Source organism: Zalophus californianus, chromosome 4 (assembly GCF_009762305.2).
Source record: "Zalophus californianus isolate mZalCal1 chromosome 4, mZalCal1.pri.v2, whole genome shotgun sequence".
In the NCBI taxonomy this organism is placed as follows: Eukaryota; Metazoa; Chordata; class Mammalia; order Carnivora; family Otariidae; genus Zalophus; species Zalophus californianus.
In genome coordinates, this window is record NC_045598.1 from 153,067,660 (window position 1) to 153,082,263 (window position 14,604).

Genomic DNA, 14,604 nt, shown 5'->3' on the forward strand with positions numbered 1-14,604 from the left:
TAAAAGCCTCAATCTGCAAGGGGATGACATGTCTGAGAAATGGGTGTTTAGTTCACCCCATGTCACAGGAAACTCTTAGGAATGAGCTTATTGTTTTGCATTTGCACCTTGTAAACTTGTAGACAATTACCTCACCTCCAGAACAGCTAGGAAGGGACAGGAGGACATCCAAATTCTTAGTAATACTTTGTAATACTCAAGTATTAGGAGTGAAGACTCATAGTGTATACAACTTACTTTGAAATGGTATATTACAATATAAAGTTAAAAAAAAACATACAAAGAGAGAGAACAAACAAATGTTTCACAATGTTCACAACTGGTGAATCTCCAGGTGAAGGACATGTGGTGTTCATTGTTCTACTCTTCCTCACTTTATATAAGTTGGAAAATTTTCAAACTAAGAAGTTAAAAAACCACTGCATTACAGACTCAATGAAGTTAAAGGGAATATGGATTCACTTAAAAAGAGTTAAAAGAGGAGATGACAATAAGAAAAGCAAGAAATATAAGGCAAGCCGGTTGAACCAAGGAAAGATATTAAGGGGAGAAATAAAACTATTGCACAACTTAAAACCACATGCAGACACTGCTTAGGAGAAACACACAAAGTGGAGGAAAAGTACATGAAATGCAAGGGGTCAGAGAGAAAAAAGGTAAGTATGGCAGAGACATCTTGAGGATGGTCACAGCAGATGCTATTCATTCAGTCATGCATCCATTTGGTATTTATTCCGCAACTGCCAAATATTAGGTTCTACGTCAGGAACTGAGGATGCAGAGTACCCTTGAGGAGCTCAGAAGAAGTAGAAAAGGCAATGATAACAGACTAAGGCCACCTGCTAAATCTGTAATAGAGGTAGATGCTTTACAGAACCCATGGGAACAGAAGGGATAGAGAGTGCGAATCGACCTAGCTTGGAGAGTATATTAGCTACAGGAGTGGCTGCGATGACAAATTACCACAAAGTTGGTGGCTTAAAACAACAGGAATGTATTCTTTCACAGTCTGGCAGGTGAGAAACCCAGAATAAATTTCACTGGGCTGAAATCAAGATGGCAGAGCTACATTCCCTCTGAAGGCACTAGAGGAGAATTCATTTCTTGCCTTTCCCATTTTCTGGTGGCTGCGGGCATATTGTTGGTTTATGGTTCTATCACTCTAATCTCTGTCTCCATGGCCACATCACTGTCTCTTTTTTGTATGAAATCTCCCTGTGCCTCCCTCTTATATTAAGGTGGCATTTGGGGTCCATCCAAATAATCCAGGATAGGCTTCCTATCTCAAGAACTTGAACTTAATCATATCTGCAGTCAACAGGATAGCTGAAGGGCCTTCAAGCAGAAGATGCCAGGACAGCTGGACTGGAGAAGCAGGCAGGAGCCGCTATCTGCCACGAATCTGTAGGTGGCACAAAAGACTCTAAACTAGAGGACGGATGCAGATTTGACTTTGAAGAAGACTCATCCTGGCTGTAGTGTGGAGGACGCACTGGCAAGGAGCAAGACCAGAGAACAGGAAAACCATTTAGGAGATGACTTCAGGAGTTCAGAGAAGTAGGGACAATGGGAGAGTTAATTACAACCGGGCCATGAAGAAACAATATTCATATTCATCGTGGTAAACATTGGAGACAACCTGTAACATGTAATGCTTTTTGGATTACTGAATGGGTTGGACTATTCTTACCACTAATTTCCTTTGCCCTTGCAGATAATTGAGTCGTCTGCAATACTAACCCAAACTGAGTTAAAACCATAATATCATATGTGGAAAAAAAAAGAATAATGTTTAGGCATGACAGATTTTTAATTTGTTATCTCGGTTGTTGTATGCTAAAAGGTTATTACCTTTCCATCCTGAGAAAGTCTCATGACACTGGATCCAAATCTGGTGATTTAAAGCCAACAGGCAAGCTCTGGGTTACATAACACAGTATATCATTGCTATTCTTACAAGCGGTTCCATGCCAATTTGTAATCAACCTTAAAACCTAGGCAGAAAAAGCCGAACATATTGCCTTCCCATACAATTAAGAACTATTACATTTTATCTTTTACTTGGGAACACATTGACTTACATAATTGTACATTCATTATTTTTATAAACCAAACTCCATTAGGGATAAACCTTACTAAGCTTACCAAGAAGCCACCATGTTTTTTGCCTTTGAGAAATCTAAATTTCAGTAGAAAAAAAAGTTTATGGGAAAAGTAACATATTTAACAACACATCCTTTGGGGGCTTTTAACACTTTGTGAAAAGGAGAGCAACAATTGTCAAGAAAGATGAGGTACTGGTCCAGGGAGTCTTCAAACTTGGTTCTATTATAAAACAAATCAACCCCATAGAAGGTTGTGAAGGGAATCTTTGAAACAAGGGCAGACATGCTGAACACAAAGAATGCTATTTTTTCCATCCAGACAGATCTAAGGTCCATAACTTTCAAATTTTGCAAGATCATATTCATAATAATTTAAAAACTCTGTAATCCCTTGTTTTCAAAGAAGCAGGATTGCAGTCTGCCTTTTGCAGGGCCAGCCCAGGCTTTGGAAGAGGCTTCCTATCCTAAAGCTGGGAACCTGAGAGCTCTTGTAGCTATAAGTCCTTCCTTCACACCTGCCTGGGCTTCTGGGGTTATCTGTCCTTCTGAAGAGCAATGCCTGCCTTAAACTCTGTGTTTGGTTGGCTCCATCCCCCTGGAGACTAAACTCTATTGCGTATGTCAGGCATCAGCCACTGGGTGAGTTTCTGCCTGAGTATGAGGGAGGGATGATGACATTGCTGCTCTCTGACAGACTTCTGCCAGAGAATCCTGTGGCCCTTGCCACCCACCAGACCAGATCTTTCTGACAGCAAAGCAGGAATCAAGTTCAAGTGTTCTACACCTCTTAGGCATTGTGACTTGCACTCTTCGTTGCCTCCAATGGGCCACTCCTCATAGCCCAAATAATTTCCCCTATCCCCAAGCTCTTCCTTCCTGGCCAGTGATGGTAACTCTGATTTAGGTCTGCAAATGTAGTTCAAAAGATTAATAAAATACATGCAGCTCACGATTATTCTCAACTTTATGGCTGCAGCAGTTGCTTATAACATGAGGTCTGCTTGTACCCTGCCCACAAAGGACCACTCATTTCTCCACTGCTGTGACTCAGACAGCCACATCCAAAGGTATATTATAGTTTCCCCTTCTGCTTTGGCGCTCTTATTTGCCATTACATACCTGTACTTTGTTAGTCTGGAAGCTTAATGTAAATAGTCTATCAGATAGTATAGGCAAGGGTAGCTTTACACCAGTCCTTCAAATGTGGTTTATCAAGTAATTATAAGACATTCTCTCTCTCTCTCCCTGTCCTTCTCTCTCTCGCACACACACATACACTATGTATATCACATATATATAGCTACATTTTGAGGACACAATCCATGTTTTCTGATTTCTTTGATACCACTGTCTAACACTGCTCTGTTAAGAAGGGCTCTCTTCTTGTGATTTTTATTGTATAGAATGTTGATGGCATTTTAGGTCCTCATTTGTTGATTTGCTGATCAAGCTTAATATGGGCTGTGACAACCGGGAAGACAGTGCAGCTATGTCCCTAATAGTCCTGGAACAATCAGAAATTTGCAAATCCAGAGGCTGAAGAAGACATAAAGGACCCCCCACCTCGAATTCACAGGATTCACCTCAAACTTGAATGAGATATTGGAAATGCTAACATGGCTTCTAGGATTCCATATAGTACTGCACTCATACACCATACCTTTTCCACCTAAATCCACTAAACTTTTAGGAGTTTCCAACTTACTGAAGAGGTGATTGTTGATGGTAAAGAAATTTCTAAGCAGGTAGAGATAAGAAAGAGACTAAGCAAGGGATACTACCTTTGCCAGATGATTCCCTTTGACTTTGCCATCAATAGGAAAGACAGGGGCTCTTTGTAGATTTTTTTTGGGGGGGGCTGATGTCTGAGGGGGTAAGTTTAGAATTTAGAAATAAGTCACCACTTATTTGACATGAGGGTAATAAAAATATTTCAGAAGTTGATCCTATAATCTGAGCTTTTAAGGAGATTATCCTGTTCAGGTCTCACCCACAAAGGCAGGCAGGTTAAATAGGGGGCATCTTTTTAGGGCTGCTCATGTGAAGCAGGATACAGAAAAGGAAGGTCCTAAATGAGCTGAGAAGGGTGTTAGTTTGAGAGTTGCCCAAGTCGACAATGATCCATAGGAGGACATTGTTGTTAGCGCCACACAGTATCCCCTTCTCTTGGTTACAGGACCCCTCTTTCAGCTAGCCCTTCCTAAAAGTGCCCATGTTCTTTGGGGACACCAAGCCCAGTAACTCTGCCCTTGGTGACTGGTATGGGAAAGTCCACGAACCTAACCTCATCCAGTCAGGCTAAAGCCCATTTACTTTCATTGGTTGAGAAAGTCAATCTTCTTCTCCTGGAAGTGGAAGGAAGAATGTAGGGTAGTGGGGCAAGTCTGTTAAAAGTGGGACCAACAACCTCTAAGAGGACAGTGAGATACTGAGCCTTTGCCATGTTGTTAGAGCCTGTGGATCAAGCCTTAGTTGAACCCAGAGTTCTCTTGGACTTTCATGTTAAGCTGATTATTTAAGCCAGTTAGTGTTAGGTTTTCTGTGACTTGCCAACTAATGCCTCTTTTATTTTTTAAAAATATTTTATTTATTTATTTGACAGAGAGAGGGAGAGCACAAGCAGGGGGAGTGGCAGGCAGACTGAGAGGGAGAAGCAGGCTCCTGGTAGGGAGCCCGACGTGGGGCTTGATCCCAGGACCCCGGGACCAGGACATGAGCCAAAGGCAGATGCTTAACCGACTAAGCCACCCAGTTGCCCGCAAACTTAGGCCTCTTAATTACAAAGCATTCTTGGTTAGAGAAACCAAGTTAAGCGAGAAGAGAGACAGATTCCTACAGCAAACTTAGTTTGGCCAGTGATCCAAATTATTCCAAGAAGAAACCAACTGGAGAGGTACAAAGAAGGAGGCGTGGGGGATTTCAGAAACCCGTGCTGAGGCTGCAGGCAGGCAGCAGGACAATCCTTGGAGGCAGACCTTGGGAGGACCTGTCAAGGCCAGGGTCCCTGAAGGAGTCCGGCCAGGCCAAACACAATCTTTGGTGAGGTGTGGCGCTCGGGACTAAGCGTATGTTAGCTTGTATTTACAAAAGCGGACAGTCCACACCTCCAACGTGTGTCAAAGATGGCAGGAGGCCATCCGAAGAATGACCAAGGTCGGGGCAAGTGACAAGAGAAGGCACATGCTAAGAACCATGTGAGGGGAAGTGGAGTGTTATCTGCCAGCTGCCAGGCAATCAGGACATTCCGGTGAACCAGGACGCACTGGGGCGGGGTGAGCTCTGACTTTATGGGATATGTAAGTCTATCTGGAACACAGTGGAAGATGAGTTATAAAAAGGTGTAAACTGAATAGAGTAATACTGGACCTTTAGGAAAAAACAAATAAACAAACAGCTAACATAAATGCCATGGAAATCTCAACATTAACGGCGCCTGAGCCATCCAGGCTGGGAGGGCTTGTCTTGCTGGTTGAACTACAATCAGTGTCTGGTAATAGGATCACACTACTGCCGCCTAACCCCTCTATCACTGTTCCCAGTGCCGCACATCCATCCCCCCAGCCCAGGAGTTGGCAAGTGGCAGAAGACATAGGAGGAATCCTTCCCTTAGCACTAACAAGTGTTCCAACGAGGAAAGTACTGCAATAAGGAAGTGCTCTGGAATGTGAATGTGTTTGCAGAGTGATAGGGAGCCAAACATCAAAGGGAGTGAGGAAGGCACTGGATACAGAGAAATCAGCAGTTTTAGATTAAAAAAGGAAAGGTTACATCAAACATCTGACACGATTTCTCTTATTTCCATTTGCAATGAGCTAAGTCCAATAATTACGAATTATTAGAAATATTATTTTATGACATTTCCTATGAAATAGGTTGACTGTAATACTACAAGTAATAATAGCTAGGATTTATTTGAGTACTTTCTATGTGTCTGGCACTTTGCTAACTTTCGGACATATATCACCTTATCCCATTCCTACATCAACCCTGCAAGGTATGTATTATTATAATTACCATTTCAGTAGAGAAAGCCAATATTTGGAGAAATTAAGAAACTTGCCAATATCTCTGGTAAAAGGACTCAGCTTTTAAAACTGCACTATACAAAAACAAAAAGGATAGCTTAGGGGAACATCATCCTTTCCATGGTAAGCTCTCAAATGCCAACTTGAACAGTCATCATCATTTTTAAAAAGAAATTATTTAAGTAATTCTCAATCGCTTGTTTAAGCAAACAAAGTGAATATGGCATACCACTTCCCACAAGATGAATATGGTATATACCATTATCCACCTGGGTAAAACATGCAAGTTGAACAGCTATTGCAATGCTAATAATATTTTTAAAACTTAAAAAAATTATAGAATATAAGAGGTACAGACAACTGCAAAGAGAATGATACAGATGAATAAATTACTAATGCCAAAAGAAATGGGACGCCCACCCAAAGCCCTCCCTTTGCCCCCTCTCATCACACCAGCCCCCCTCCCACAAGGAACCACTGGCCTGACTTTATCGTAATCATTTTCTCGCCTTTCCTTATAGTTTCATCACCCAAGTACACAACCTTCAACACTATAGTTGAAGGTTTTGTTTTTTTTTTTCCAGATAGGTTTTTTAGGTCTCTTAATTTACAACTTCTCCATCCTCTCCCTTTTCTTTCTTGTAAAAATGATTTTTGAAGAAATGGAGCCATTTCAACCTGTAAAATGGCAATGTGAGCCTGAATTTGCTGATTGCATCAATACAAATATTATAACTAGTTAGTATAAATCAAGCCATAAGGAGGAGATCAGGTAGAATGAAATGCAAACATCTTGTCTGCCAAACTCACAGGAGCATTAAGACTTTTTTCCTCTAACAAAAACCATGGGATGATGATGATGATGATGATGGTGATGATGATGATTTATTTTGCTTTTACAAAAGCTTTGATATAGTTGCCTTGAGGTAATCTGTTTCTTCCCTCCTCTTGCTGCCTCATACATACATCTTGTAGAAAATCTGGTAATGGGAAAATGCCATGTTGGATATATAAGAGATGCAAAAAAAATCAATAAGCATAAATAAAACAAAAAAAGGATTTTTTTCTTGGGAATGAAATGGAAAGGACCAGCAACCTCTACCCAGCACCTTGGTTATTTGGAAATTTTGGCACTTTTCTTTCTTTTAAGAGACAGACAGATGCAGCTACCAGCAGAAAAGAAATAGATGGTATCAAAGCAAAAATCAATAAAAGGGTGATGTAAAACTCAAAGCAATTTTTCTTTAGTGCAATGAAATAAGCCATATTCATTCCCCTCCTCACGTTGCCTCTCACTACCACATTCTTTTCAAGCCACAGTTTCTAAGCAATGGCCTTCAGGCAAGGAATAAGGATAGCAGTGTAGTTAAACCTACTTGCTGTAAGATCTTGGAGCAAGTTACTTAGAGGTTTCCTTACAGGAACAGTGAAGCTAATATGTACCTTACGAGGTTGTTGTTGGGGCCTCCATTGAGATAATAGCTATAAAGTGTCACATAGTAAATGCATAACAAATGTCAGTCTCTTGGCTTTGCCTCTTCCTGGCCAAGTTGTATCAATTTTCCTTTAAATATGTTGACTTTAAACATTCAAGTCATTGAAAATCAAAAGTTCAAATAAAGGACATAAAAAATTCTGAATTTTCATCGCACCCTATGCAGAATAAACCTTTTTGACAATGTCCTTGTGAATTTAGATACTTAGCAATATGCTTAAACTTTAAGAGCCAGGGACAAAACCCGTCTTTCACAATACTTCCCACATTCATCCTTTCCTGTCGATTCCCTCCATAACCTTGTTGGTTTGGCACTATTTAATCCATCAGATAGCAAAAGGGAGACTGGAGATCTTTTATTCCAACCCTCATTTTCCTGGAGACGAAACTGAAGGCTAAGCACACTCTAGTTCACAGCAGAGACTAGACCACAGCCTCTAACACTGGGTGCAAATTAAGTGCCTACAGGGGCCAGTACGCAAAAGAGATGAGAGTAAAGGGAGGGGCTTAGGTGGGGAGCACAGCTGTCCTAAACGGTGAACTTCTGCTCACAGTTACCACGTGGGAGAAAAGGCCAAGTGCTGCTAGAACTTCGAACACTTAAAGAGATCACGGAAACTTGAAACTTTATATATAATCTACTTGCTTTTAAATGCTGGCAATGTATTAAACATTTTTTTTAAGCCTCTTTGCAGGTCAAACAAGGCACATCTGTGGGCTGGATTTAGCCAATTTGAGGCCTCTGCATCAACGCTGCTAACTTAGAATTTCTTTTATTTAATTTGCTTTGATTCTCATATTCCTTGCTAAAACAACAACAACAACAACAAACAAAAAAACAACCTTCGAGGGCTCCCCATTGCCTACAAGATAAAGTCCAAACTTCTTAACCAGTCCTTCAAGGCAATCCATGACTCTATTTAAGACCCCAAATTATATTTCCACCTTACAGTCTCTGTCTTCCCCTGCAACCAGAATGGCCACCGATTTCTACATCAGGTACAAAAATAGTCAGAAGGTCACCTGCCCAAGCCATGGGCTGTCCTTGGTCCCCAGACTTTTCCTCTCTTGGAATCCCTTCCACCTGTGCACTCCCATCAGTGAAACTCTGTCCATCTGTAAGCGCCCAGCTGAAATACCACCTTTTCACAAAACATCCCTGATGGCCCCTGCACAAAGCCACCTTGCTCCAAATTTCCACAGGACTTTATATCACTCACATGATACTTAAAACATACTGCCTTTTTTTGGAGTATAGCTCATTTCTCCTAGCAGCTAATAACACTCCTGGAGGGAAGGGTGAATAGGTTCACATGTTTTGTACAAAGTAGGGGGCTCGATAACTGTCTCAGAAATATTACCCTTTTATACCGAAAACTTGTAGATCAAACATGAAGAAAACACGTTTGCCAAAATCCACCGCATCTGTACTTTCAGAGGCAGGCTCTTGAGTGACAAAAAGGAGCAAAGACCTCACTTCTCTGGCTTCCCAAAACATTTCCCCCACTGAACTACTACTTTCTACCCGCTTTTGGATTTCCTCCTCTAGAAGCACTCACATCTTTGCCTTGGACAACACTGATTCTAAGAGACCACTGTTAAATATTCATCTGTTATGTGAAAGTGTTGGTCTTTCTCTAGGAATAAGGTTACTTTATCAGTCTGATGATTATCACTTGGAAAGACGCAGAGAGCTAGGCTACTGTCATCAAATAGTTCAGTTGTGATAAAACTGATTAAACCATGACTACTCAGCAACCAAGGCTAATTCTGAGTGTGAGAGTCCTAAACTGAGATCTCACACTTTTGTTTTTCGGGAGCCACGCCCATTTTCAGTCATCTACATTTGGCTGTGTCAAAAAAGAAAAGAAAAAAAAATTAGACTCCATTTTATTTTTGTTGGCCTGGCCCACACTAAAGGCACTCAAAATATTTGCTGAATGAATTTCAAAAAATCAATTTTCACACTCTTCTAAGTCTTATAAGATGGTCTAAATTTGTACAATATTGGGAAAAATTGATACAACCTTACCTCAAACTAGGTATAGTTTGGATGTCAGTTGAGTAATTTCAATTAGCATACCCTGGATACACCCTTTTAAACCTGTACAAATATATACTGTCAAAGGCAAGTTAGGCCTTGCAAACATCAAGTTCCGTCCCCACATTTATGTCACGTGGTAATCTGTTTTGCTATTAGAGAGCCAAGACAATCTTGAATTCCAGGAAACATCAACGAGAACTGACTACAGGAGTTTCAACTATGAGAACAATGTTTTTTCCTGTTTTGGATGATGCCATTGTAGGTCACAACTACTAACCCTCTAATTTCTTTACCAAAAGAAAAAAGTTCATTCTTAAACCTTTACTGGGAGTGCCTCTAGCAGAAGCACATTATAGCATGTTTATAATATTTACTAGCATAAGCATAATTTAACAGACTCAAAGAGCTTTCCATAAAAAGCAATTTTTTTCTTTGTAACTCCTGAGAAGGAAGAACTGGAAGAGTTAAAAAACAGTGACCAAGAGGCTCTGAGTCCCCTCATTTTTCCTACTTTAGTACGTTTTGTGGTGAGACATACTTCAAGCAATACCCTCTCCTTTGTTGAAAACGAATTAAGGTGAACATGCTTATCCTGTCTTTATATAAATAATTTTGTGTTAAATTTCTGAAAACAAAATTTCAATATTTTATAAATTAACATTCAAAACACTTTTCTAGTGTCCTTAGAGGAATTCTAGACCTTTGATTATTGGTTAAAACACGATGTACCCCAACAGTAACAAATACTTTGATTATATTGTTGCAAACTAAGAAGGCCCACGGATTTGTTAAAGAACAAGAAAAAAGTAACACACTTATGAACCCAGGAGGAAGCCCGGGATCCAGCAAGATCTCTTGCTCCCGCTTGAAAGAATATAAATGCGCCCAGAGGAAGGGCTCGCCAGGGCTGTTTTTCTATCTTAAATCAAGACAAAAATAAATGGGCAGCTCCACTCCCTTTGATCTTCTTCAGAGTATATTTCCAGCATAAACTGGCATTGTTTAGGCTGACGATGTTTCCCCAGAGGACCGGTGAGACAGAAGGAGAGAGTCATGCAATCGCAACCCAAGAATATGGGTGTTCTTCGCACGGAAATGGAAACGCCGTGCTGAGCCAGCGGGGACACGCGCGCGCAGACCATCTGCGCGGGAGGGACATTTGGAAGCCCTTAATGAGTTCCCTGCTTCTGAGAATGGGGTGTCATTTACTTTTCACTGTAAAATGATCGGGGTGGAGGGGAATTGAATACGGGTGGAGGGCAGTCACCCCACACTCCTAGAATCCTTCCGGGAGCAGGCGGATTCAGGCTGGAGAGGCGGGAATGTTCGGGACCAAGGGGCCCCGGAATGACCCCGGAGAGGTCGGAGCCGCAGACCTAAGCGCCCCACTCCCAGGGACTGATGCGGCGGAGAGTTAGGCCGGGGGAGGGGGGCCCCACAGGAGGGGTAGTTCATTGAACGTGTGGAAACATCACGTCAGCTCTTCCCGGTGTCTGAGGGCTGGCAGGCGCGCGGCCGAGGAGCAGGAGTCGCCGCGGCCCCGCCCGTGTCCCCACCGGGCGACTGGGGCGGCTGGCCCCTTACCTGGTTCCTGCGGTACCACGCGCCCGACAGGGAGCCGTTGCCGGCGCCCAGCGCCCAGTACGTGAAGTTCCGGGACAGCTCGTCCACCGCAGCCGAGGCGGCGGCCATTGGGGCTCGCTCCCGGCGCTCGGGCTCGGGCTCGGGCTCGGCCTCCGGCTGCCTCCCGGCCCCGCCGCTCCTCCAGGCGCCGCGGAGGAGGCGCGCCCGGCCGAGGCCGCACCCGGGCCGCGCCGAGGCCACTTCCTGCTGGGCGCCCGGAATGGCTGGCGCATCGCGGCCACCTGGCTCCCGCCCCCGCGCGGCGGGCAGGTGCGGCTCCCGCCCGCACGCCCCGCCTGGCCCGGCGCGGCCTCGGTCCTCTGGCGCCAGGTGCCCGCGGGGACCCCCGCCGTCTGCGGCCTCTCGGGGCCGCCCGGCTCGCGGCGCATCGTCGGGGCCGCGGGGCCTGGGCGCTCGGCATCCTCACTGGCCAGACCGCCCAGGGCGGATCCCCGTGCGCGCGGGTGGCCGCACCTGCTGGGGCGAGAAGGAGGTGTCTCCAAAGGCGCTTCCAGCCCCAGCGAGCGCTCGGTCAGGACGCACTGAAGTGAATGGGAGAGAAACCCCTCCGTCTAGCCCAGAGCAGCCCCCTTCACCCCGTCTGTACCTGGCAGTTCCAGCTATCACACTTCCAGTGTTTCTCACTTGAACTTTCAAAGTTGTTTGCATATGGAAAAGTAACGAGTTCCCGAAAATATTGTAAGCAACATGAGAATAAAGGTTGGATCGATTAAATCTCAATATCAACAACTGATAGATCTTAGTAAATATTCCCGCAATGAAGGAAGGAATCTCCTGGTGGTAGCTGGAGGACCCCAAAGTTTCCTTCAGAAACGGGGTTTACTTAAGATGGAACCAGAAGGAATTGCTGAAATGTTGCCAGCTGCCGGATTTAAGAATTTAGAATGGGAGATCATTGTTAATGGTCTTAAAGAACTCTAACTAGATGTTTTGGTTTTGTCTGTATTCAAATTCTACTGTTACTACACAAATGACTTGTAAGGCACCACTGACCTTGAGAATCCTGTGATTCTATATTGTTGCCTGAAGCCCGGGACTTGCAATTCTTTTGTTTACACAATGCTGAGATTCTTCTTAGGTAATGTATTTTGACTGCCATGACTTCATTACAGAGAGACCTTCAAGAAAAGAGAATTGCTGCCTAGTGAAAAACTGGGAGAAAGTTTTCAGTGTTTATTAGGGGATGTGTGCAAATGAGAAGGAAATGAGAAAAATATCATTTTAGGTAAAGAAATAACAAGACATGTCATTTGGGAAGCTGTGTGGTTTCTTGCTTGAGCACCACCCCAAATGCTCAATGAACAGTTAATACGGTAGCTAACTATATGCAATTTTAAGAGGCTCATTTATTTCAAATAAATATCTGAAGGAAAAAGTGTCTATTTTTTATATCTTCTATAATATCACATTAACTTGTGTTGGTGACTTTATTAATGCTTCCTTCAGTTGAGCTGCTTTAGGGTACCAGTAACAGAATATCCTGGTAAAAGTGGCTTAGACAACAAGCATCTATTATCCCCGGAGGAAATTTTGTTCTGTATGGCTCAATGATGTCATCACTTCCATCTTTCTGCTCTACCATCCCGGTTATGTTAGGCTTTTCCCTTTTCATAGTGGCAGCTCCAGGCATTACATGCAAACAGGACCACATCTAGGAAAAAAAAAACAAAAAACAAAAACGAGGCATATCTTCTTTTTTTTTTTAAAGATTTTATTTATTTATTTGACAGAAAGAGAGAGAGCACAAGCAGGGGGAGCACCAGAGGGAGAGGGAGAAGCAGGCTCTCTGCTGAACAGGGAGCCCGATGCGGGGCTCAATCCCAGGACCCTGGGATCATGACCTGAGTCGAAAGGCAGATAGATGTTTAACAGACTGAGCCACCCTGGCACCCAAGAGGCGTTTCTTCTTATGCATCTTTTGATTAGAGGAAAACTTTTTTCAGACTCCTCCAGCAGACTCCCTTTCAGGTCCCATTAGCCAGGACTGGGTCACATGCCCATCAATGCTCTATGTGCAAAAGGAAGCTGGGAAAGTTACTCTCAGGCATTTCCAGCCTTCAGTGTGGGAGTAGAGCTCTATCAGCAAGGAAGAAGCCAGGATGGGGTGGGAGGGTACCATCAGCAGAGCCTGGCACAACCACTCCTCAGTATATATTCTATCAGCCAGATTGTAACTAGTCATGCTGTCTCTAACAAGCAAGATAATAAATGGATCGTGTCACTTTCCTGTTTCAAATGCTACCAAACCTCCCCATTGACACAATAAAGTTCACACTTTTTAAGCTTGGCATATGAGATACTTTATGATCTGGCCCCCCTACGCTGCTACACTCAAAACACTCCCATTTTATCTTTTTAATTAAAAAGATCATTTTCTGTTTCTTTGCATTTGTTTAAAAAACGTCTAATTTTGGAGGAAGACAGCACTTGGTACAGAAGAAGTATGATGTGTAGCCTGTGACATGCTGTTCTCCAGAGTCCAAGATGCCGCTGCCGTTGCTGTGGTTGTCCTAGTGCGTGGGGGTGGTTGGAACAAAGAATTCGTGACCAATGTTCCTTTCCACTCAGTTTACAAGGAGGCGGCAGGAATGCTGTGTGAGCTATTTTGGTCCCAGCAGTGTAGGAGTTGCTGGAGGCTGTTCAGGGCTTTATGACGGCCTCTACCTCTTGCGGATTTTCTTTCGGGGATATCCTGTTCACTTTATAGGACACCAAAAGCCTTTGATCAACTGCCTGTTTTGAGCACTGAAATGGTGGAGGTCTGTTCCTCAGTTAATTCAAGGAATTCTGTTCTGGTGCCACATCATTTGAAGCTAAATCCTGACTCCACTGCAGATTGGCTGTGTGATTTTGATCAAGTTGCTTAATTTCTCTGTGCTTTGCATCCATCTGTAAAATGGAGCTGAGGAGTACTGAAACATAGAAAGTACTCTTTAACTGCTATCATTTACTACTTATGACTGTGGGAGAGGGGAGAATTCTTTAAACAAACAAATACACACAAAAATACAAACCACAGAGGATAAGATTGATAACACACAATTGCAATAAAATTAAGAACCTTCATATATCAATAGACCATAAAATATAAAAAGATAAGTCACAAAGTGAGAACATTATTTGTCATGACATATAACCGACAAAGTTTCACATCCAGAATATGTAAATAACTCCAATAGGTCAATAAGAGAATGCCAGATAACCCAGCAGAACAAAAGGGCAAAAACATAAACGGGCATATTTCATAAGATAAAGTATAAATGGCTGATAAACATATGAAATGCTTCTGTC

At 43.0% G+C, this 14,604-nt stretch overlaps 1 protein-coding gene across 4 annotated transcripts in view; it reads right to left on the reverse strand.

Moving 5' to 3' along the window:
- The window catches only part of NIPAL2 (NIPA like domain containing 2), a 73,023-nt gene extending 60,632 nt beyond the window's left edge, over nt 1–12,391 (reverse strand). For 2 of the 4 annotated variants that reach the window (XM_027571323.1, XM_027571314.1), the window contains exon 1: nt 11,900–12,391. Coding sequence is in view for 1 of the 4 variants with exons in the window: in XM_027571287.2 (XP_027427088.1) it covers nt 11,254–11,361 (108 nt within the window). In the remaining 3 variants the exon portion in view is untranslated. Of the gene's footprint in view, nt 1–6,940; nt 7,111–11,253; nt 11,638–11,899 lie in introns of those variants that run through there. The other 2 variants (XM_027571296.1, XM_027571287.2) reach the window with 2 other exon arrangements.
- Nucleotides 12,392–14,604: the final 2,213 nt, after the last annotated feature.